The 26,120-nt window shown below is 37.6% G+C and overlaps 1 protein-coding gene and 1 pseudogene across 4 annotated transcripts in view; one reads left to right on the top strand and one right to left on the bottom strand.

Annotated features, from left to right (window-relative positions):
- Positions 1-3,745: 3,745 nt before the first annotated feature.
- Positions 3,746-4,207, bottom strand: LOC118549431 (cytochrome c oxidase assembly protein COX16 homolog, mitochondrial pseudogene; annotated as a pseudogene).
- Positions 4,208-6,918: 2,711 nt separating this feature from the next.
- The window catches only part of VPS26A (VPS26 retromer complex component A), a 31,601-nt gene continuing 12,399 nt past the window's right edge, over positions 6,919-26,120 (top strand). Inside the window, exons 1-4 of one of the 4 annotated variants that reach the window (XM_036113816.2) lie at positions 6,919-7,045; positions 13,432-13,581; positions 23,927-24,002; positions 25,140-25,296. In XM_036113816.2, the coding sequence (XP_035969709.1) occupies positions 7,043-7,045; positions 13,432-13,581; positions 23,927-24,002; positions 25,140-25,296 (386 nt within the window). In that variant the 5' untranslated portion in view covers positions 6,919-7,042. Of the gene's footprint in view, positions 7,046-7,221; positions 7,399-13,431; positions 13,582-18,380; positions 18,482-23,926; positions 24,003-25,139; positions 25,297-26,120 lie in introns of those variants that run through there. The other 3 variants (XM_036113815.2, XM_036113817.2, XM_036113818.2) reach the window with 3 other exon arrangements.

Raw genomic sequence — 26,120 nt, 5'->3', positions numbered from 1 at the left:
ACGTCTTTTTTTCTTGCAAAGGGCAAATTTAGAGATGTCACGGTCCTTGCCTGGCAAAACACTGTACTTCTTACCATCTAGCTTTAATATTCTGGCTTGCCAAATAAGTAGATAGGGAGATAGATAAATAAATAAATAACTTGCTCAACAGTTCCGTTGCTCCTTGCATTTATTATAATAGCACAGTTACTGGGTTTTGATCAGTAGAACAAGTCATTAGTATAAACTGACCTCTGGTGTGACCTTCGTTGCCAGCTTTTTGTTTTGTTTTGTTTTTGTTTTCTTTTGCCAGCTCTTATTTATACTTGGCTTCACCAGTATTTCTTTGCTGCTGCTACTTTTCTTTCATTTATTCTCTTTGATGTGTTGATATTTAGGCTCCCAGACAAGAGTAGGTGGGAACCAGAAGAACAGTCAAGGTAACAGGCGAATTTAAGTAAAAAAAAAAAATCATCTTCCTCTTTCATTAATAATGTCTTATTTCATGAAGACTTGCATTGTTATGATTTTCTTCTCACAGTTCAAATGACAATACCAGTGTCAGTACAGTTATGAATAATACCTAATATGGCTTTAAAATAGCTTTTAGAAATTTAGAAATCACTGGACCCCATCCAGGTTCTATCTGACTTATTAAATGTACTTTGACTATACTCTTACTAATGTCAAGTGGGGAGTCTAGAACTGGAGTGGGAGTCAGGACACTAGCTCTTCTCCATTAATAAGTTGTATAGTCTTTTGATCCTAATAAGAGTTGGACTAGTTGATCTCCAGGTAGATCTACAGCTCTAATTAAAAATTAAGTCAGGGGCGCCTGGGTGGCTCAGTCGCTTAAGCGCCTGCCTTCGGCTCAGGTCATGATCCCAGGGTCCTGGATTCGAGCCCCGCGTTGGGCTCCCTGATCAGCAGAGAGCCTGTTTCTCCCTCTCCCTCTGCTGATCCCCCTGCTTGTGCTCTCTCTCTCTCTCTGACAAATAAATAAAATCTTTAAAAAAATATGTATTGTGGGTTTACTGGATTTTAGGTATTGCAGTTGGTCAGAGGCATGGGATGAAGTTGTAGCTTTTGGTTCCTTCCCTAAATCTGGTAAGGAAGAGAGACTATTCAAAGGGAATAAACAGAGTCCTCTGTTGGAATGAAGATGGAAGACAACAGTTCTCCTCAAGGTTGTGAAGGTACACAGGCTAAATCAGAAAATGCTGCTTTAAAATTCTGACCCTACAATCCTCCTTGGATCTAGAGAGGAGAGCAACATCTGTAGATCTCCTTATACCCAACTGTTCTCTAACTGCTCTTCTTCCTGTATTATTGTCCCTGTCATTTATTAGGTTTCGGCTACACTGCCTTCCCATTCCTGGAAAGAACTAAGCTTTTTCCTGGCTCAGGACCTTAGCATTCACTGTTCTGCCTGGGATGGACCTCTTCCTTCAGTTCTTCTAATAGGTGACTCCTCCTTTCAGATTTCAGTTTAAATGTCACTTTCCCACCGCCCTATCTAAAAATAGCTCTTTTCCACTCATGTCACCATGTTTATTTCTTTTTAGTGCTTTCTTCTAATTGAAAATATTATATTTAATTACTTTTTCTACACTACAATATAAGCTCCTTGCGGACAAGAACAACTTCCTCCTCCTCCTCTCTCTTCCTCCTCCTCTTCCTCTTCTTCTTCTTTTCTAATTGACTCTATCTCCACAGCTTAAAACAATACCTGCCATTTAGTGAGCACTCAATAAGTATATGTTTAATGAACAAATATTTGGATCCCTGTTTGGATCCCAGAATCCAAATATCTGGCTCCAGGAAATACTCTCAATTATTTGATTGATCTATCTATCATCTATCTATCTATCTATCATCTATCTATCTATCTATCTATCTATCTATCTATAGATACACTACTTAGAAGGGGAAAACATAAAACACATTCCTTCTCCTTAGATTTATCCCTGCTTTCTTTGCAGCCTTAGACTAAAAGTTTCATTTATTTTCATTTCATTTCACTTTATCTATATTTTAATGCTGATTTGAGCATCAACAATAACAGGGATGAACTTTATTTTTTAACGATTTTATTAGAGAGAGAGGGAGAGAGAGAGAGAGGAAGCACAATCAGGGGTTGTGGCGGAGGGAGAGGGAAAGGGAAATGGAGAAGGCTCCCTGCTGAGCAGGGAGCCCAGTGTGGGGTTCCATCCCAGGACCCTGGGATCACGACCTGAGCCGAAGGCAGACATTTAACTGACTGAGCCACCCAGGTGCCCCCAGAGATGAACTTTAAAACATATATAAAGGTGTTGTCCCACTCCACTAAATAGGAATTTTATAGGTACACAAACCAACACATTTAACTAGTGTGGGGCCAACCCACAGATCACGGATTTTACAGAAATTTCTGCCTTATAAACTTGGTTTAGGATTTTTGCAGCTAAGTTAATGAAGGATATTGATATGCAGTTTTCTTTCCTGTAATGTCCTTGCAGGTTTTGGTATCAGGGTTATGCTGGCCTCAGAAAAGGAGTTGGCAAGTGTTCTCTCCTCCTATATTCTCTTAAAAAGTTTGTGTAGATTGGGGCGCCTGGGTGGCTCAGTTGGTTAAGCGTTTGCCTTCAGCTCAGGTCATGATTCCAGAGTCCTGGGATCGAGGCCCACATGGGGCTCCTTGCTCAGCGTTGGTATTATTTCTTCCTTACATTTTGGTAGAACTCACCAGTGAATTCTGTAGCCTACAGGAGTTTTGGGGTGGGAAGATTTTAAATTTTCTGTTCAATTTCATTGATGTAAGATGTTCAGATTTTGTATTTCCTCTTATGTTCATTTCAGAAAGTTTTTTTAAAGATCCATTTATTTATTTGAGAGAGAGAGAATGCACACAAGTGGGGGGAGGGGCAGAGGAGAGATTCTTCAAGCAGCCTGCTGAGCGTGGAGCCCGATATGGGGATTGATCCCACAACCCATGAGATCACGACCTGAGCAGAAACCAAGAGCCAGATGCTTAACCGACTGACCCACCCAGGCACCCCTCAGAAAGTTGTTTTAATGGAAGGTGTCCATTTCCCCTAAGTTGTCAAACTTACTGGCATGAAAGTTGTTCATATATTTCTCTATTATCCTTTTGATGTCTGTAGGATTTGAAGTGATGTCTTCTTTCCCATTCCTAATATTGTTAATTTACATTTTCTCTTATTTTCTTGATTAGTATTGCCAGGGGCTTATCAACGTTATTAATCTTTTTAAAGAACCAACTATTGCATTTTTTTTTTTTTTCTTAAGATGTTTTAATCATATCAATACAATCATCAGGTGACACTTTGGAGACTGATTAGTATGTCATGTGAGGTATTATAAGTAAAACCAAAACTCTCATCAGCCTGTGATCGTTATTATTTTCCTACATAGGTTTGACATAAAATCACTGCCTGATGTTACTGTGACTTTTTATCAAGATTATGTCATCACGTTACTCACATCCAAGCTTCTGCAGGTCTGAAATTTTCTTCCCACCGAATATGTAGTGGGAATTCCAGTTGGTAACATTTTTTTTTTAAAGATTTTTTTTTTTAATTTATTTGAGAGAGAGAATGAGAGAGAGAGAGAGAGAGAGAGCACATGAGAGGGGGGAGGGTCAGAGGGAGAAGCAGACTCCCTGCCGAGCAGGGAGCCCGATGCGGGACTCGATCCAGGGACTCCAGGATCATGACCTGAGCCGAAGGCAGTCGCTTAACCAACTGAGCCACCCAGGCGCCCCAGTTGATAACATTTTTGTTAAAAAAGAAAGAAAGAAAGAAAGAAAAGAATCAACTGAGTCAAGTTGTCTTAGTCTTAAGAATTTCTGGATTTCGTCCTTGGAGGAGGTCAGGATCTTCCCAAGGTCTGGGTCGTTGAATATTCTTCCAGTCATCAAAAGCAGAGTCCTTTATTTTCTCATACTCTGATTCCAATGATACTTTATTCATTTTCAGTTTTTTTTCTAATTCAGGATCAATCTTAATTTTCACAGCATCATAGTGGATTTGTGAAAATTCACAAAGACCAAAAGAACCTCCAACAATCAGTAACAGCATGGGGACTCCGTAGCAAAGCGTCTTGTTCTTGCACAAGGCGCGCATCACCATATGTACAGACATGACTGAACTCTCCCACGCGTGGACGCCTAGTCCAACAGGCCCAGCGCAGCCTCCCGAATCCAAGCTCTCTCCCCAGGAGGAAGTCCTTGACTTGCCTCCTTTCCTTGGCCTCCAACTATTGCATTTCTTGATCTTCTCTATTGCTTGCCTATTTCTATTCCATTGACTTCTGTTCTTATCTTTGTCTTCCTTCTTTCTACTCTGCACTTAATTTTTTTTATTGTGGTAAAGAACACATAAAATTTACCATCTTAACCATTTTTAAGTGTGCAGTTCGGTAGCGGTTAAGTATATTCACATTGCTGTGAGACAGATCTCCAGAACATTTCCATCTGGCAAATCTGAAACTCTGTATCTATTAAATAGTAACTTCTCTTTTCCCTTTCCCCCAGCTTCTGGTAACCACCATTCTATTTTCTGTGTCTATGAATTTGACTTAGGTACCTCATATAAGTGGAATCATATGGTATTTGTCTTTTTGTGACTGGCCTATTTCACTTAGCACAGTGTCCTCAAGGTTCATTTATGTTCTAGTGTGTGACAGGATTTCTTTCCTTTTGAAGATGGATTAATATTCCATTTATCTGTCCGTGAACATTTGGGTTCCTTCTACCTCTTGGCTGTTATGAATGAACATGAGTGTTCATATGTGCTATGAATGTGAATATGCAAATATTTCTGAGACCCTACTTTCAATTCTTTTGGATATATAGCCAGAAGTGAGATTGTTGGGTCATGACAGTTCTATTCTCAATTTTTTGAAGAACCTCCATACTGTTTTCCATAGGGGGCTCACCATCTTGCAATCCCACCAACAGTGCACAAAGGTTCCAATTTCTCCACATCCTCACTCACACTTGTTATTATTTTTTGTTGTTGTTGTTAATAGTAACCATCCTAATAGGTGTGAGATGCTACCTTGTGGTTTTGATTTGCATTTATCCGAATGTTGAGTATCTTTTCATATGCTTATTGGGCATTTGTATATCATCTTTGGAGAAATGTTTGTACAAGTCCTTTTCCCACTGTTTAACTGGGTTATTTGATTTTTTGTTATTGTTGTAGTCATTCTTCATATATTCTAGATATTAAGAATATATATTGAGTTGAAGGAGTAACATATATTCTGGATATCTTATCAGATATATGATTTGCAAATATTTTCTCCCTTTCCATAGGTTTCCCTTCCACTCTGTTGTGTCCTTTGATGAAGAAAAGTTTTTAAGTTTGATACAGTTCCATTTGTCTATCTTTGCTTTTGTTGCCTGTGCTATGTCTGTCATTTTTGTTGAAATCATTGCCAAGTCCAAAGATTTTCCCCCTATGTTTTCTCCTACAAGTTTTATAGTTTTAGGTCTTAAACCCATTTTGAGTGAATTTTTGTATATGGTGTAACATAAGGGTCCAACTTCATTCTTCTGCAAGTGGATATTGTTTTCCCAGCACCATTTGTTGAGAAGACTGTCCTTTCCCCATTGATTTGTCATGGCACCTTTGTTTGAAGATAATGTAACCACCTACGTGAGGGCTTTTAATTTTTTTTATTATTTTAGAGAAGTTTTAAGTTCACAGCAAAGTTGAGTGGGAAGTACAGTTCCCATATACCCCCTGCTCCCCTCCACATGGTAGTATGATTTTATTTCCTGATGTGAACTTACACTGCTGATTTTAAAACTCTTCTTTTCAAATATATGCATTGAAAGCTACAGATGTCCCTGTAAATACTACTTCAGCTGTATCCCATAAATTCTATTATAATTTTCTTCTAGTTCAAACTATTTTTAAGTTTCCACTGTCTTCTTTGACATAGAGGTTTAGAACTATGTTGCTTAGTTACCATATATTTGTGGATTTTCTATCTTTTTGTTATCTCTAGGTGAATTTTATTGTGGTTAGAGACCATGCTCTATTTTCAAGCCTTTTAAAATTTTCTACGTGCTTTATGGCCCTGCCTCACAAACCTGATTTTGTTTTGTTATGATGGGATAATGATGGTGTGTTCAGATGATCATTTTTTTCTGCTTTGGTCATGTATACATTGTGGTGGTTCAACACTGCTTTTAAAAACTAAACAGCATCCCATTCATCTGGAGGGCCTCTAGGCTCACACCACAGTGTCTGGATGCGGTCAAAGCCAGAGTACTGGCTAGCTGCATCACCTGTTTTAGGAAGCCCCCCACCCCCCTCACGTACTGGCAGGACAGCACAGCTCAGATATCCGTGTACTTCACAAAGCAACGGATGTAGCACTCTCACATTTTTCCCACTGGCCGGCTCTTCAGAGTCTATAGTGCTAACAATTCTCAAAACCCAGCAGCTCTCATGGGAGAGGGAGCTGGATAGAGTTCCAGAAAGATGAAAGAAGAATGCCTCCTCCCTGGAGGAAGAGAACATGTACCTTGCAAGGCCTAAGGAAGCAGCGCCGCGGATAACAGCTCCCCTTCGCCTCGGCTGCCCAGTAACCCACCCGGGGAGAGCGCCTGCAGTGCAGAACAAACCCTCCCGCCTTCTTTTCCAGCTACTCAAACTTCCACAGGGAAGAGGAACTGGGCGTGGCAAAGAAGCCCGTCAGCGAACCGCCCCCCACGTGACCGAAGAGAGGGCGAGGAGGGCCTGAGGAGCCTGCGTCCACTCAGGCCCCTCCCACTTTACGGCATTCGGTGGCCCCGCCCCCTCGAGTATAGGGTGGAGCACGAGGCCCCGCCTCCAAACTGCCTCTCCTCGAGGGCCAGGCTGGCCAGTGGGGCGGGGCAAGAGGCCGGGAGGGGACTGGAGCAGGGGGAGGAGAGGAAAGGAAGGGAGGGGTCACGTGCGGCCAGCGGCTAGAGGTCACGTGACGGGCGCTGGGGCGGAGGGAATCTGGACTGGGAGTTCTGAGGGAAGCGGAGTGAGGTGGTGGGGACGCGGCGGCGGCGCTGACAATGGTGAGTGCGCGGCTGCCCGCGCGCTCGCCTCCAGCCCTGGCGTCAGAGCGCGCGGCGGGACGGCCAACGGCGGGCTTGGTGTCGCGGGTGGGGCGGAGGGCAACGGCAGGAGGGGGGCAGCCAGCAGGGCGGGGAGCGGGGTTGGGCCTGTCTGGCCGCCGCGGGATCGGGGAAGGGCGGGCGGCAGCGCCGCCTCTTCCCGGTCTCGCAGAGGCCCGGGCACCTGCGGGCGGCGGCGCGCTCTCCTGGCCATGTCGGAGCCTCTACCCGCCTTCCTCGACCGGCTGTGGGGGCCCTGGCTGGGTACTCGGACCCCCCCTGTGCGGGGGCTCAGCGCCGCCTCCCCTTCCAAGGTAGCCAGTCCCTCTGCTCCTTCCGGACAGCCTTGCTTCCCTTCAGGTGGAGTGACCCGGGAGTCCCCCAGTTCCGGGCTGGGGTTGGGGGGAGGGACTGGGTCACTCTCTTCCAGTGTGTCACGGGATTGATAAACTCCGCGTTTTTGTTTTGTTTTTATCTCGATGTGGTGACATTCGGCGATATCTTGACCCCAGTTCAGCCTTGATGTTGACACTTGTAGAACGGGAGAGAAAAGGACATTGACGTGGGGACGTCTTTAATTCAAAACACACTGGTTTTGTGCCCGCTAGTTTAAGCTCTGGCTCTCATTTCCTTCCCCAAGCCATTTTCTCGAAACTTAACGCTTTGGGATGTTGAAATGGCCTAGGGAACAGAGAAGGGAGGGAAGTCAGAGTACTCTAACCAGTTCGTGGGAAGCACAGGCGTGGGCACGATGCGTTTAACTTTGTGTTGGCCATCTCCTCTAGATTGGATCTCATTTGGCTCACTTTATGCTATTCGTTTCATTTAGCAAGCATACGTTGAGCGCCTGCTGTGTGCTCTCCTGATACTATCAGCTTTCCCAAAACTCACCAGTTCAGTAAACTGCTTGAGACTTTTGGCTTAAGAGAAGCTACGTTTACTTAAAAAAAAAAAGTTGTTTTGAATAAATGCATTTTAAACTCAGAAGGCGTGTTGATTTGATTAAAATTAGAAAAGTAAAGACAGGCATATTCATTCTTTTTTAAAATTTTTTATTGTTATGTTAATCACCATACATTACATCATTAGTTTTTGATGTAGTGTTCCATGATTTATTGTTTGTGCATAACACCCAGTGCTCCATGCAGAATGTGCCCTCTTTAATACCCATCACCTGGCTAACCCATCCTCCCACCCAGGCATATTCATTCTTAAACTTGGGGCCTTTTTTTTTTTTTTCATGCAACAAATAATTATTTAGGCGTACCCAGGGGCCACTAGCAAAACTGAAACAGCCCTTGCTCTCTTGTAGCTTACAATCTAGAGGGAGGTAAACATCTATTTGTGTAATTATTTGTTTAACGTGGAAATAACAGTTGTGATAAATCTAACAAGTATTGGGAGACCTTGCCTAGTCAGGGAGTTAGGGAAGTCTTCTTTAATTGAATATACTTTGCCAAGAAGACTTAAAAGGTTTTTGCTTATTTTAAAAATTACTTTTAATAAGCTTTAGAATTAGTTTAAGAGCAATTTATTTTCAAGTTACTCGTCAAACATAAACTAAATTGTAAAGCTTTATAACACTGAAATGGGCATAAATGCAATCTATGCATGAAAATTTGCTGTTTCATTGCTTGTGTAAATTTTGAGAGTCTCCCTTTCCACTCACCTTGAGTTGCATTTCTTTACATCCACTGGAAGGAGTGAAATTTCTTCAGTGAGGGCTAGAAAATTTGTTGACTTTTAACATATCCACATGCAATTTTGCTGGATGATAATGCTCAGTAGGGGTTTATGAATTATATGAAAAATCTTAAATTAACCTACAGGTGATAATGAAGGTTAGGCCACAAGTAGAAAACTGTAAAAACAATGCTATAATCTTTTAATAGTCATGTGTATTGCAGTCTAGTTATTTAAAGGCTACCTGAGTTTTGACTTGTATATTACTGTCTAATAATGCTCCGGAAAATCTCATATTCTGAATGCTCACTTGAAGCTATCTTCGCCAGAACTGAGTAGTCTTTCGCTTTAAAATATCTCTTCTGTAATTTCAGCAAAAGTCTGTGTTAATGTATCCTAACCTTCTTTACAGTTTTCATTCCCTTTCCACCTCCTAGTCTTCACCATCCTGTCAATTACGTATTTTGTTTCCTCTTTACATATCAGGAGAATTATTATAATTTGTGAATAATTTTAAAAAAGATTTTAAGTTTTCTTTTACATTTTCTTTGAAATGACAAAAGATGCACATCTTGCAATAAAAACTTCAAAAGCAAGACTTTTGAAAAGAGGAATCTTTTTCTTTCAACTCCTTTTAGAAGGAAAACAAAAAAGACAAACTTTTTTCTCAGATATTTTCTCTCTTTGTCGTCTACTTGTTAAATGTAAGACATCAACAGTTTTCTTGGGACTTTTAGTAAGACTAGTTCATTTTTGATGTGTGCTAGTGTGAAAAACTGGATGTTAACCTGGTGCTAAATTCTCTGTTAACCTTTTAAGGTACTGTAGCTTATTACTCAACCTATTAGGCATGTGTTGTAACTAAGCTTTTAAAAAATACCTTCTGATCTCTCCCCATCTTAGTGTTTTGATTGTGTTGAAAAGTAAGTCTGCTTTTTAAATTTTTAGTTACAAAATACTTCGTGCATACAGAAAGTAATAGAGGATAACACATAGCTTTCACATATTTTTAATGCCTAGGAATTTTTCATTTTTATCTATGGTGTCAAAATAAGACTGTTTAATTGCAATTATGTTATTGGTTAATTGTGAAGTGTTATAAGACTTCAGTCTCTTTTACACCACTTTAATTAGTGGCAATTTTGATTTTATTATTTTTGATTACTTGATCTTTTATTTTTATTTTTTTTAAAGATTTTATTTATTTGACAGAGAGAGACACAGCGAGAGAGGGAACACAAGCAGGGGGAGTGGGAGAGGGAGAAGCAGGCTTCCCGTGGAGCAGGGAGCCTGATTTGGGGCTCCATTCCAGGACCCCGGGATCATGACCTGAGCCACCCAGGCGTCCCTGATTACTTGATCTTTTAATATCAGCTTTCAAATCCCAAGTTCAGCACTGTGTGTTAAGTATCCATATGTGGAAAAAGTTACCATAATATTTCCTTTTATCCATAAAACAATTTTTATAGTTTTCAAATCTCATTTTTCCCAGAAGCATCTCTGGGATGTTTTAAGGGGGAATGAGAAAATTAAATTTTATTTTCCTGCTTCTATTTTTATCTTAAATGAGGCTGTTGTCTTCTACCCTTTCAGAATTGCTCTTCCCATAGCAGCTTCCCCCTACCCTGGCTGGCTCTGTAGTTTGCACATAGTTGAGAATTAGTAAATATCAGCAGTCTGATTTTGAGCTGCTGTACATTCTCATATCTGTAGCCCTTAGGAAAAAATACACCATTTTGCGCAAGTTTTGAGTATAAAACTTGGAGTATGAAAGCTAACTGGGAAGGGGCATTGCATGTGACCTATCATTGATGTTTTTTTTTTTTTTTTTTTTTTTTTTTAAAGATTTTATTTATTTATTTGAGAGAGAGAATGAGATAGAGCATGAGAGGGGGGAGGGGCAGAGGGAGAAGCAGACTCCCCGCTGAGCAGGGAGCCCGATATGGGACTCGATCCCAGGACTCCAGGATCATGACCTGAGCCGAAGGCAGTCGCTTAACCAACTGAGCCACCCAGGCGCCCTATCATTGATGTTTTTCATTCTAAATTCAGAATAGTTTTCTGATTAAAATTAATTTTCTGGTTAAAATTGACTTTGTTATTTGTAATGTTGCCGGGGAAGATTAAAACATTGTTGAAAGGAAAAAATGCTGTGTCTTTGTAGTATGTCAGAAGTACAAATCTGGCAATTCTTTGAGTTGATTTCTTGAAATTACAATCTTTTTGTTAATAAAGGATTAATAATAACAAAAAAGCAAGCTCAGAATTTAAGGAAACACTGTCTACTTTGATCATAGTATCACCCTGTGCCCTGCAGAGTTTTAAGAGGATCATTAGCTTGCTTGCTGTTACTCTGCCACCTGAGGACAGAACTGAGGCTTGATGCAAGTTCTTGCTCTAGACTTAGCTACTGCGCCAAAGCTAACTTCCTCGGGGAGGTCTTGTCTTTCCAGATATTCCGGATTTAACTCATTTCTTTTGTGTATCCATTTATTTTTTATTATCAGGACAGTATGTGTTTTATTCAAAATTAATTTAACACTCAATAGGTATTTGAATGCTTTCTACTAAATGCCACACACTACCCCTAGCTATTGTCTTCAGTGATGAGCAAAGGATACAGTATCTGTCCTCATGGAGTGTACAGTTCAGTCAGGGATTCAGGTATTGAATAATCACGTTATAACAAATGATGAAGTAATAAAACTACATGGTGTTGTGAGGCCTAAATTTGGAGACTCTGGTTTCAATTTAGGAAGGTATGGGAGGCCTCTTTATGGAAATGAGTCAGACAGACTCAGAGGCTGAATTAGTTAGGTTAAGGATACTTGGTCTAGGACAAGAAGGAACCTGGCAAATTTGATTAACTTGGATAATTTGAGGCTGGTGTGGCTGGAGAGATGGATAGAGCCAGATATATGTAGGCCACGTTAGGGAATACAGTGTGTGTGTCTGTGTGTGTGCGTGCGCGTGCACGCGCTTGGGCACACGCGTGCACATGTTTAAAATAACATTTCATTGAAGTACAAAAAAGTGCAAATAAGTATATAGCTTGATGTATTTTCACAAAGTGAACAAACCTGTGTGTGAAGTGCTCAGATAAAAATAAACAACATAATTAGCACCCCAGAAACTCCCTCTATGCTTTCTTCTAACCACTTCCTGACTTCTGATGCTATAATGTATGCTACATGTTTTTGGCTTTTTAATAAATGGAATTATATAGTATGTGTGAAAGTTATCCTTGTGTATAGTTGTGTCTCATTCCTTTGCCTACTGTATGAATATAGAATAAAATTTATGTATCCATTCTCTTGTTGATGGATGTTTGGATTGTTTCCTATTTGGGGCTTTATGAACAATGATATTAACATTCTTACATTTGTTTCCTGGTTCATGTGTGTAAGAGTTTCTCTTTAGGGTAGGTATCTAAGGGTATAATTGCTGGGTCATGGGATATGTATATCTTCAGCTTTACCAGGTAATACCAACTGTTTTCTAAAGTAGTTGTTCCAATTTATACTCTTACCAGCCCACTGAAGAATTTTAAACAGAAAATGATCAGATTTATGTTTTTAAGAGATTACTATGGTTGTGTAGGGCAGACTAAGAAGGGATGTAGGATGACAGTATAGAAGACTGTTGATGTAAATTTTAAAAAAGACTAGAAGACTAGCTTTCTTTAGTGACAAAAATGATCCACAACTGTATCTGATACTGGAATTGCTAATGGATTCCATATTATTACCAACTAATGTGTTTTGGCATTCATAAGCAGTTGGTCTTTGTTCCCTTATATTTCTGTCATATTCAGGATTTACATAACAAGGCTTACACATTTTCTTTGGAAGAATTCACAGAAATTTAGTCTCCTCCTTTAGAGCCAGTATTCTTTCAAGGGTTTATACAACGTAACACATCCTGTTCAGACCTATATAGCAGTACGTTTTATAGTAAATAGTACATTGTAATAATTCATTTGGATTTGTACACATAATTTGGATTGTATGAGTTCTGCATATGAAATAACAGCATAGAAGTATAACTAAAGGTAACTTTTCAAATCCAGATGTTAAGAATTAATTTTTTAGATTTCTGGTATATGGTAGTAATTGATTATTCAGAGTGGTTACCTATGGAAATGATTGAAATTATAGCATATTTAGGGGCGCCTGGGTGGCTCAGTCGTTAAGTGTCTGCCTTCGGCTCAGGTCATGATCCCAGTGTCCTGGGATCGAGCCCCGCATCGGGCTCCCTGCTCCGCGGGAAGCCTGCTTCTCCTTCTCCCACTCCCCCTGCTTGTGTTCCCTCTCTCGCTGTGTCTCTCTCTGTCAAATAAATAAAAAAATCTTTAAAAAAAAAAAAAAATCATAGCATGTTTAAATTTTAATTTTCTTTTTGTCTTTTAAAAAACTGTGGTAAAAAACATACAATATGAATTTGTCCTCTTAACAAAGTTTAATGTACAGTACAGTATTAGCTGTATGTACATTGTTATACTAAATTTGTTTAGTTTTGATGTAGAATTTGATATAAGTTCTTATTTCCATGTTGTACTTACAGATTTGCAGTCTGTTTAACTGTAGGTCAGAGATAATTAGATTTGAATTACAAAATGTAGTGACTGACAAAACATAATTATGAGCATTTTCCTTTTATTTCAGAGTTTTCTTGGAGGCTTTTTTGGACCCATCTGTGAGATCGATGTTGTCCTTAATGATGGAGAAACTAGGAAAATGGCTGAAATGAAAACTGAAGATGGCAAAGTAGAAAAACACTATCTTTTTTATGATGGAGAATCTGTTTCAGGAAAGGTAAATCTTTTCTTTGTGAGAAGTACCTAGTTGTAGGATATTAGAATTAGTCATCAAAGTTGTCTGTACTCTTTCTAAATATCAATGATTTTGTTAGAGATGGAAAGTTTTTTTTAGAAGGTCAGCTAAAATCCTTGATTCATTAGAGCATTTACAGGAAAGATTCTTAAACCGGAAGGGTTACAGGGGCAGAGTCTAAAATTGCAAGCAGAATTTTGTGTTTGTGACTATGCATCTGTTTTGCTTCACTTTTTCCAATGGGGCTGTGATCCACTCAGAGTTTGTTTCTCCTTTTATACATTAAGTTGAGTTAGATTGGCGATAACTCTTTAGTATACCTTTAAATGTTTCATTCTTTATAGCTTATCTCTCTGCACTACTACCATTGTGTCTGTTGATCTCATTCCTTGGTACTCTGTAGAGGACTTATTGTACGTTTGGAATGTATATGTGCATGGTCAGGTACATTTGTGATCCCATCTGTAAGGTTTCACTTTTCCCCCTTTTCCTTATCAAGTGATGTATGAAAGTAATCTTATACCTTAGCGAATATGATTAATACTCATTAATCATAATTTTTTTTTAAGTAGGCTCCAAGCCAAACGTAGGGCTTGAACTCACGACCCTGACTGAGATTAAGAGTCCAGTGCTCTAGGGGTGCCTGGGTGGCTCAGTCAGTTGGGCATCCGACTCTTGACCCCAGCTCAGGTCTTGATCTAGGTGTGGTGAATTCAAGTCTGGCATTGGGCCAGGTGTGGAGCCCACTTAAAAAAAAAAAAAAAAAGTCACGTGCTCTACTGACTGAGCCAGCCAGGCGCCCCTTTTTTGTTTGTTTTTAAGTCTAGTAGGGAACAATTACTGTCTGGTTTAAAGTGATCTTATATCATCTGGTCTAGTTAGGAGTTTGTGGCTGATGTTTTTAGGACAAATAAAGGAAGATGGGAATAGAAGGGGAATAAGGGGAATAAAAGCTACTTCAGTGTGGTTTATAGAAAATAGTGCACCTTCAGATTACATTTTTGGAATTGCTAGACGTCATATGTAGTCCTAATCAATAACTATAGATTACATTTTAAAAAATGATAATTTATAGATAAATATTTTCTGTTGCTCAAAAGATACTGTATCTGGAATCTGATTATTTATTGACCTGAAATTTTTTTCATTTTTAACCTTTTATTGTAAAATAAAACACATATTGAAAACCACAAAACAAATAAATAATCATAAGGCATGTTTTCTTGTAATCACTATTCAAGGAGAACTTTGCCAACTACCCCTGTGTCTGATCCCAAACATAGCCTCTTCCTCACAAAAGAAATCACTATGCTGACTTTTATAATAATAAAGTTCCTTGTGTTTCTTAATTGTTTAGTCTTGCTCCCTTAAACAGATTAATACGGCTTTTAAATCTCTTTTAATCTCACATTCCCTCTTCATGCCTTTCTTTTCTCATACTTTGAAGAACCTGAGACACTCAAACTATAGAGTTCTCTGTGATTGCATACTCGTGATACAGTTGTTGCCTGTAAATTGGTAGCTGTTTCTAGAAGCTTGATCAGAGTCAAGTTCAATTCTTTTGGCAAGAGTATATGTGGTGGTGTGTTTTTTTTATCAGGGGGGTACATGATGTTTGGTTTTCTCTTTTTTGCAAGTGTTGTAACTGCTATTAATATTGATTCCTGGCAGGGGCGCCTGGGTGGCTCAGTTGGTTAAGCGACTGCCTTCGGCTCAGGTCATGATCCTGGAGTCCCTGGATCGAGTCCCGCATCGGGCTCCCTGCTCGGCAGGGAGTCTGCTTCTCCCTCTGAACCTCCCGACCCTCCCCCCTTTCATGTGCTCTCTCTCTCAGTCTCTCTCTCTCAAATAAATAAATAAAATCTTTAAAAAAAAAAAAAATTGATTCCTGGCATACCTTTAGAATAGGTTATTAAATAGGTGATTTATGAGTACTTTGAAAAGAAAGCTTTAAAGAAAGAGGAAAACAAGCATTGGTTACCTGTGACCCAGCATGTTCTCTAAGAACAAGTCTAGGCTTTCTGAAATATCTGAGTATAATAAAAAGATCATTGGGTTAGAGTTGGAAGATCTAGTCTTGACTTTACCCCTGACTTGGTAGGTAACTCTGGGCAGTCATTTAACTTTGTGGATCTCACTTTAAAATTAGGGAAGTTGGACTGAATAATTGGTTTCCAAATTTGGTTTCGCATTATAGTGTCTTTGCATAAAAATCCTTCATACCTTAGATATAATTTTGAAGTTCTGAGAGTCTGACATCCCAACCAAAGCAAGGATAAATTCCTTTTATGATATTCTTGACATGTGAATTTCTGTCTGCACACTTTTTTTTCCAGATCTTTTTTTTTTTTAAAGGATTATTTTTTTAGAGCAGTTTTCGGTTTATAATAAAATAGAGAGGGAAGTACAGGTATTTCCTATATGCCTCCTGCCCCTACACATGCATAGCCTCTCCCATTATCGATCTCATTTGTCAGAAGGCACAGTTTTTACCAAGGGTGAACTTACATTGACACATCATAATCACCCAGTCCGTAGTTTACCTGAGGGTTCACTCTTGGTGTTGTTATTCTGTGGGTTTGGACAAATGTATAATGACATATGTCCATCATTATAATATCGTACAAGGTATTTTCATTGCCCTAAAAATCCTCTTTGTTCTGCCTGTTCATCTTTCCTGTCTTGCCTGCCAAACCGCTGACCTTTATATTGTTTCCATAGTTTTGCTTTTTGCAGAATGTCATGTAGTTGGAATCATACAGTATCTAGCCTCTTCATACTGGCTTCTTTCACTTAGTAATACACATTTAAGGTTCCTCTGTGTCTTTACAGCTTTATAGCTCATTTCTCTTTAGTGTTGAATAATATTCCATTATCAAGATGTACCACAGTTTATTTATCCGTTTACCTACTGAAGGACATCTTGGTTGCTTCCAAGTTTTGGCAATTATGAATGAAGCTACTGTAAACATCTGTGTGTAGGTTTTTTATAGGCATAAGTTTTCAACCCCTTTGGATGAATACCTAGCAGTGTGCTTGCTGGATTGTATGGTAAGCCTATCTTTAGCTCTCTAAGAAACTGCCAAACTGTCTTCCAGTGTAATGCTACTATTTTGCATTCCTTCAGCAATGACTGAGACTTCCTATGGCTCCACATCCTTGCCAACATTTGGTGTTGTTAGCATTCCGGATTTGGTCCATTTTAATAGGTGTGTAGTTGGTAATACGATGTTGAACATCTTTTCTATGTTTATTTGCCAAGTGTATATCTTCTTTAGTGAGGTGCCTGTTCAGATCTTCTGCCTACTTTTTATTTTTTTTATTTTATTTATTTTTTCCACAATTCACAGCACTCACCATAGCACATACCCTCCCCAATGTCCATCACCCAGCCACCCCATCCCTCCCGCCCCCCTTCACTCCAGCAACCCTCAGTTTGTTTCCTGAGTTTAAAAGTCTCTTACGGTTTATCTCCCTCTCTGGTTTCGTCTTGATTCATTTTTCCCTCCTTTCCCCTATGATCCTCTGTCTTGTTTCTCAAATTCCACATATCAGTGAGATCATATGATAATTGTCTTTCTCTGATTGACTTATTTCGCTTAGCATAATACCCTCTAGTTCTATCCACATCATTGCAAATGGCAGGATTTCATTTTTTTGATGGCTGCATAATGTTCCATTGTATATATATACCACCTCTTCTTTATCCATTCATCTGTTGATGGACATCTAGGCTCTTTCCATAGTTTGGCTATTGTGGACATTGCTGCTATAAATATCGGGGTGCACGTGCCCCTTTGGATCACTACATTTGTATCTTTGGGGTAAATACCCAGTACTGCAATTGCTGGGGCGTAGGGTAGCTCTATTTTCAACTTTTTTTTTTTTTAAAGATTTTATTTATTTGTCAGAGAGAGAGAGAGTGAGAGCAGGGGGAGTGGTAGGCAGGGGCAGAGGAAGAAGCAGGCTCCCCACTGAGCAAGAAGCCCGATGTGGGACTTGATCCCAAGAGCCTGGGTTCATGACCTGAGCCAAAGGCAGACGCTTAACTGACTGAGCCACCCAGGCGCCCACTGTTTTCAACTTTTTGAGGAACCTCCATACTGTTTTCCAGAGTGGCTGCACCAGTTTGCATTCCCACCAACAATGTAGGAGGGTTCCCCTTTCTCCACATCCTCGCCAACATCTGTCATTTCCTGACTTGTTAATTTTAGCCATTCTGACTGGTATGAGGTGGTATCTCATTGAGATTTTGATTTGTATTTCCCTAATGCCGAGTGATGTTGAGCACTTTTTCACGTGTCTATTGGCCATTTGGCTGTCTTCTTTGCAGAAATGTCTGTTCATGTCTTCTGCCCATTTCTTGATTGGATTATTTGTTCCTTGGGTATTGAGTTTGATAAGTTCTTTATAGATTTTGGATACTAGCCCTTTATCTGATATGTCATTTGCAAATATCTTCTCCCATTCTGTCCGTTGTCTTTTGGTTGTGTTGATTGTTTCCTGTGCTGTGCAAAAGCTTTTTATCTTGATGAAGTCCCAGTAGTTCATTTGTGCCCACTAATCCCATAACATTTCATCACCCCAAAAGAAACACCATACCATTAGCATTTACTTCCTTAGTGCCATAGACTGAATATTTGTGCCTTCATAAAATTTGTGTGTTGAAACCTAATCCTCAGTGTGATGGTATTTGGAGATGGGACCTTTGGGACATGATTAGGTCATGAGGACAGAGCCCTCAAGAATGGGATTAGTGCTCTTATCTCCCTTACCTTCAGCCATGTAAGAACACAGTGAACATAGCCATCTGTGAACCAGAAAGAGAGCTCTCACCACATCTGCTGGCACACTGATCTTCAACTTCCCAGCCTCCTGAACTGTGAGCAGTAAATTTCTGTTGTTTATAAGCCACCCTGTATACAGTATTTTGTGACAGCAACCTGAATGAACTGAGACACCTAGCAACCACTAATCTACAAATCTGATTTCTTTCTGTATGGATTGGCCTATTCTGGACATTTTATATAAATGGAATCATACAGTATATAGCCTTTTCTGTTTGGCTCCTTTCACTTAGCGGATACTTTAAAGGTTCATTCCTTTCAAAAAAATTGGTAAAAAATATATATAATAAAATTTGCCATTTTAACCATTTTTAAGTGTACAGTTCAGTGGCATTAATTACATTCACAAGGTTGTACAACCATCACCACTATTTCCAAAATTTATGCATCACCCACACAGAAACTTTGTCCCCGTTAAATAGTAACTACCCATTTCCTTTTTCTCCCAGTCCCTGGGTACCTCTGGTCCACTTTGTTTTTCTGTAAATTTGACTGTTCTAGTTATTTCTTAAAGGTGGTCATATAAGATTTGTCCTTTTGTGTCTGACTTATTTCCTTTAGCATAATGTTTTCAAGGTTTGTTCATATAGTATGTATCAAACCATCCTTTCTTATGATTAACTAATATTCCAATATATATCCATGTGGAATATGGATATACCACATTTCCTTTATCTGTTCATCAGTTGCAGACGGTTGGGTTTCTACTTTTTGACTGTTATTAATAATGCTATACACTTGTGCACAAGTTTTTGTGTGAATATATGTTTCCATATCTCTTGGGTGTATATGTAGGAGTGGAATTGCTGGGTCATATGTTAACTTTGTGTTTAACTTTTAGAGGAACCGCCAATCTTATCTAAAGCAGCTGCACTATTTTACATTCTTTCCAGCAATGTATGTGGGTTCCAGTTTCTTCAGTTTCTTGGCAGCACTTAATATATATTTTTTATTATAAATATATATATAAAATATATATATATAATTAAAAAAATATATAAAAAATATATTTTTTTTATTATGGCCATTTTAGTGGGTGTGAAGTGGTATCTCATTATGGTTTTGGTTTGCATTTCCCTAACGACTAATACTGAGCACCTTTTCACGTGCTTATTGCTAGAGAAATCTTTGGAGAAAAGTCTGTTCATATCCTTTGACCTTTTTTTATTTGGTTGTCTTTTTATTGTGAGTTGCAAGAGTTCTTTATATATGCTGGATACAAGTCCATTATCAGTTATATTTCACAGACATTTTCTCCTGTTCTCTGAATTGCCTTCACTTTCTTTTTTTTTCTTTCTTTCTTTCTTTTCTGTTTTTTTTTTTGGTCTTCACTTTCTTGATGGTGTCTTTGAAGCACTAAAGTTTTAAATTTTGATGAAGTCCCGATTTATCTATTTTTTTGTTTGGTTGCTCATGCATTGGTGTTATCTAAGAAACCATTGTCCATCCAAAGCAGTGAAGATTTACACCTCTGTTTTCTTCTGAGAATTTTGTAATTGTGCCTCTTACATTTAAGTCTTTGATCCATTTCAAGTTTGTATATGGCGTGAGGTAGGGATCCAACTTCATTCTTTTGTATGTTGATATTCAGTTGTTTCAGCACTGTTGTTAAAAAGAATATTCATTCCCCATTGAATTGTTTGGGGACTCTTGTAGCATATACATTTTAAAGTTAAAATTAATTGCTATCTGCTAAAAGTTTTTTGGAGAGTTTTTGAGGCTTTTTTTTTTTTTTTTTAAGATTTTATTTATTCATTTGAGAGAGAGAGGGAGAGAGCATGAGCAGGAGGAGGGGCCGAGGGAGAGGGAGAAGCAGACTCACCCCCTGAACAGGGAGCCTGATGCAGGGCTTGATCCCAGAACCCTGGGATCATGACCTGAGCCAAAGGCAGACACTTAACCAGCTGAGCCACCCAGGTGCCCCATTTTTGAAGCATTTCTTAAGACAAGTGGGACTATGTAGATTATTACAAGATAAATAGAGAAATTCTTAAAACGTACTTACTCAGATTTTTTTAATCCTTGGGTAGAATATTTACTGCTTTGGTTCATGTTCAAGTGACAATTCTTCCTTAAGTCTAGAACATTGGACTGTATCCTAAATTTTTTATGATATATATTTGAGCTAGGTTTCCTCTTTTTGAAATATAGCTTGTATCACTATTTACCTTCTGAATAGTTTTGAGAGAGTCTTACTGATTGCATGTTTAATTATTGAGGCACAATAGTTGTGAAAAATTTGATAGTCATTTGGGTATATTTTTGGTGGGTTCATAAGGTATAATTCCTTAAGATTCTTTTAGATTGGTCAGTGATAAGTAAATTATCTTGAAGTGGTATTGCCAGTGCCAAGCTACCTATAATGAACCCTCTATTCCTTGTTACAAAAGTGAACAAAGGTATATGTTTATTCTGAGATTGTAGGGCTTTATAGTTTAATTCTTTAAAAAAAGAATATTATCACAGTATCTTTCATCAATATGAATATGGGCCACATTCTTCTGGTAGCAGTTGGAAATTAATTTTGGATAACCACAGTATTCAGCAACAATAAAGTGCAGATATCTCAGTAATTCACTGTAAATGATACTATAAATGGTGTGTAGTACATTGATGGATGTATGTCTTAAACACAGTGTAGATGAATTTTACTCCTTACACAGCTCCCGAAGACAGCATTATTTGAGACATCCACAGAATATTAGATGCTGAAGAATGAGTTTGAGATTGGCTTGTTAGAGCAGTGAATATGTTTATATACAGTTTCCCTATGTTTTGTTTTCATGGCCTTTTAAAGAGGTGTATACATTGTCTCACATTTCTCAAATTACTTATAGCAAAGGGAAAAAATAGTAACTTTAAATTGGAGAAACCTGGTAGATCACCTTGATTAAGTGATCAAAGTTAAAATCACCACTTGGCATCATGTACTTCCTAATAAGATACACTGAGAAGGACACAACTTAATTTCTGTGGTATTCTTGCCAAAAATGCATAAGCTGAGTCTAACTGTGATAAAACATCAAACAAACCCAAATTGAGGGCTGTTCTACAAAATAAGTGACCTGTATTAAAAAACATCAAGGTCAAGAAAGGCAATGACTGGGGCACATGGGTGGCTCAGTTGGTTAAGCGTCCAATTCTTGATTGTGGCTCAGGTCATGATCTCTGGGTCCTGAGATTCAGGATTTAGTCCCATGTTGGGCTCGGTGCTGAGCCTAGAGATTTTCTTCCTCTGCCCCTCCCCACCTGCTTGCGCATGTGCTCTCAAAAAAAAAAAAAAAAAAAGGCAATGACTGAGGAATGTTTGAGATTAAAGGAGACTAAAGAGACATAACTAAATGTAATGTGATCCTGGATTGGAGCCTGGATAGGAGGAAAAAAGGGTGTAAAGTACATTATTGGGACAGTTGTTGGAATTTGAATATAATCTATGGAGTTATAAGTTTCCTGATTTTGATATTCGCACTGTGATTAAAAGATTATTTTCTTAGGTACACATGAAGTCTTTATGGGTAGAGGAGCATGATGTCTCCAAATTATTCTCAACTGTGAAAAAAAAATTGTATGTGTATGCATAGACTTCTATATATATAGAGAGAGAAGATGATAAATCATATGGGACCAAATATAAACATGATGAATCTGAATAAAGGTTATGTGGGATTTCCTTGTGCTGTTCTTGGAACTATTTTATGTTTGAAATTATAATAAAAGTTACAAAAGTGTAAGAGTTAGTATTAAAATTCTTTAACTCAGTTCACATAGTTTCATTTATGTTTCTATGCTCCCTTGCAGAACAGCTTTTAAATAAAAATGCTTAATTATGCCTTCCAACCCTGGGATCCTTCAGATTCCAGAATATCTTGCATTAGGCTTAAAAGCAGTTGTGTTTTGACATCAGTGGGAGACCAAGGACAATTTCAGAGTTTAGGCAATTTGGTAGAAAAATGGAATAACTTTAAATTTCTACCTTAATAGTATGGTTTCAAAGTGTTTTTTGAAGAACTGTAAATTTAAAAATATCAGACACAGCCATGTTTCGATGAAGACATTTCCCAAATCTGTTGCCAGATAGACATTTTAAGAAGTATTCTGTTTTTATGTGCTTTATTAGTGTGAATTAGAGAATAGCTCTAATTACTGCCTGGCTTGTGAAATAGCTGGGAGTTAGGCTTGTATTATTTGTGGTTCAAACCCAAAATTCAACTTGTTAGTGTATGTGAAGCCTCTAATATACTTTTTTCCTTTAAAATAAGTATTTTTCTGACTTAGAAAGTATTATTTGCCCATTGTAAAAAAACAAAACCTTGAAAACTTTGTACAAAGAAGAAAACAAAATTACTCATGATTATATATTCCAGAAGTAACTGCTTTAAGAGTATTTCTTTTGTGTAATTTAAAAAATATATGATTGGCATTATGCTTGTATACAATTTGACCATGCTTCCTTCATGTAACATATCATGCACATCTTCCCACATCATTAAAAATTCTTTGATCTTATTATTTTTAAACGTTAATAATATTCCATCATTTGATGTACCACAATTTATTTAATTATTTGCTTCTTTCTTTGAGATATTAATTTGGAAGGCAAGTAACTAACTCATTCTGGTTACAGTATGGAAGATAAAGAAAAGTGAATATTTTATACAAACAGAAGTAATTGGATCTGTTTTTATTGGCCCTTGATTACTGTTATCTTTTGAGAAGCATTAGTTAAAAAAGCTTTTAAGAGTCATGTTAACAATATTTTTTTATAGTAAAGAATAAATTTGAAGGTATGCTTTTTTGTATGTTAGCTAATCCTTAAACATTTGGAAAAGTTTTTTTAATATGTATGTACTTTATAGATATTTTGTCAAATTAAAAAATTTATAAAATTAAGGCTTCCATTTGGCAGATGTAAATTTAGGATTTCAAGGTTATATATTTTACTTCAAAAATATGTAAGATAAATCATACAAATACAAAATTTCAGTCTTTAGACATTCTGTTTTTAGAGTGAGTAGCAGATTCAGGGGAATAAACATTGCTTTTAAGGTTAGGAATTATAATAATATATTTTTGGTTACAAAGAGCTAAAGTGATCTTTTAGGTAAATTCTTGAAATTAGTGATTACCTTACATTAAAATGCTATTGTGTAGAATTGTTTAACTATTTGACCAGAAAACACTTTTGATTAGTTGCAAATTTTCCCTTTTTTTGATTTGAGTCTTTATAGTTCTCCAACTTAGAAAGGATTCCTTCCTAACAAAGCAGGTGCTTTTAAGTGTATGTATAAGTGATTGTATATTGAGTAAGTTATACCTTCTCTGGTGCTGTAAAGTCATAATGATCTAGGTTTGTGGTGGTGTCTCAAACTTCAGAAATGAATACCTGAAATACTTATATATTGCATTCATCTGGAAGGAATCTATTAGTAGGCCCAACTCAAAGGATTGTTAACATCTTTTATAATTTCATGTTTTGGCAGGTAAACCTAGCCTTTAAGCAACCTGGAAAGAGGCTAGAGCACCAAGGAATTAGAATTGAATTTGTAGGTCAAATTGGTGAGTTTTAAAATAGTATTACTTTTTTTTTTTTTAAATGATAACTGAGTTTGAAGAGGGTTGGATTTGGCACTTAAATTCTTGAATTACAAATTAGTTTTGTGGAAGGAAGGAATTGATTTTGCATAATAAAGGAGAGGATTTATTTTATAAACATTAAATCATGTTTCTTTGAATTGTGTTAAATACTTGACTCATCCTGCCTTTATTTGTTATTAAACTTAATTACTAAAAATGAGAGGAGTTATATAAGTTACCAGCCTTGAAAAATAATTCGAGTAAATTAGTTGACTCACTGAAATTTCCATCTGCCTACATTTTTCACCAGCTTTACAATTACCAGTGTCACCTTCATCCTTCACTTTCTAATTACCCATGCCATTAGTCTTCCTAACCTAGTGTGTGCCTGTAGCCAGACTCACCTGTCAGAAAATTCCATGTGAAAAGGAAAGGTGTAATTTCTTCTTGACTTAGATCAGCTTGTGTACATTTCCACACATGTATTTCAGAGGCATTCTTGGTTTAGTAGGAGTTAAACTATATAAATCTTTTGGTATGGCAGATTGAAAAAGAAAAGAAAATGGATCTTTCTATTACAGTATACATAGCTAGGTTTTAAATCTAGCTTTCTAAGATGTACTATACATGTTTAAAGTATCAAAATTGGAATTGGTAGATATATATCTATTCCAGATGAGATTATACTTGAGGGGCAAGTTATAGTAATTCACTGATAGTTGGTAAGTCTTTTGTATATTATAGTTTTATCAAGGTAATATATTTGCCTAGCTAAAGCAAAACAATAAATGCTTTTTGCCTTGAAGGGAGGAAGTTCAAATAATTCCTGGAAATGTATCTGTTAAAGCAGCTTCATTTTGGGCAAGCCCTAACTACATTAAAGGAATGAATACGTCTTTTATAATAGAAATTTTCATTGTGCTGTGCGGCTGAATTTTTTTTTATGCCTAGGTGGAGCATAATGAGGATAATGGAATTTGTATTATAGCTCTAGTATATTAAAGACAAATCCAACTAATTCTTTTGGTAAAAATTATTTGCTTTGGAGGTAGAAGTTTGGGTTTTAATGAAATAGATATTAAATGTAATTGGTCTTTTTTGCTTTTTAAAATTTTGTAGAACTTTTCAATGACAAGAGTAATACTCATGAATTTGTAAACCTAGTGAAAGAACTAGCCTTGCCTGGAGAATTAACTCAGAGCAGAAGTTATGATTTTGAATTTATGCAAGTTGAAAAGCCATATGAATCTTACATCGGTGCCAATGTCCGCTTGAGGTATGAATATATGTTAACAAACTGTAGATGGTGTCAAAACCAGAAAGTAATGGCTACTATTGAATGTCTTATTAGAATTTCTGATTATAATTCTGGACTGATAGACTTCAGATTGTTAAGAATTCTGCCAAATATTTTGTCTAGCTAATGTTCACCTGAGGTAATAAGAGCCTTCTATCGTAGATTTAGAGACTGCCATCATGAGAAGTTTTAGTCATATAATTCCTTTGTATGAATCATCCCCTAGGTACTTCCTTTTGTCTTGTAAACAGAATTACCTCAAAATCCATTAGTTTCCCAGCAAATCTCATTTGGTATATGGTAAGAAATGATAGAGATTGGGAGGGAAATCGGAGGGGGAGATGAACCATGAGAGACTATGGACTCTGAGAAACAAACTGAGGGTTCTAGAGGGGAGGGGGGGTGGGGGGATGGGTTAGCCTGGTGATGGGTATTAAAGAGGGCATGTATTGAATGGAGCACTGGGTGTTATATGCAAACAGTGAATCATGGAATACTACATCAAAAACTAATGATGTAATATATGGTGATTAACATAACATAATAAAATTTTAAAAAAAAGTGATAGAGATTTCCTCAGGAAGGCATGGCCATAGCACTTGAAATGCATCTAAAAAGTACGTACACTCTTCTTAAAATTACACTTTGGTTTTTTTTTTTTTTTTTGGTGGTGGGGGCATTTAAAGATTAGAACTCTTTCATGAAGTAAGTTGATCCCAAAGGATCAGTAAGGAGAAAGCTGAGTTGCAGTCAATGTTTGCTTATTTAAAACACTAAAATTTATCATAGGAGATTTAACTTAT

Source organism: Halichoerus grypus, chromosome 7 (assembly GCF_964656455.1).
Source record: "Halichoerus grypus chromosome 7, mHalGry1.hap1.1, whole genome shotgun sequence".
NCBI lineage: Eukaryota > Metazoa > Chordata > Mammalia > Carnivora > Phocidae > Halichoerus > Halichoerus grypus.
This window is presented reverse-complemented; position numbering and strand designations above follow the sequence as displayed.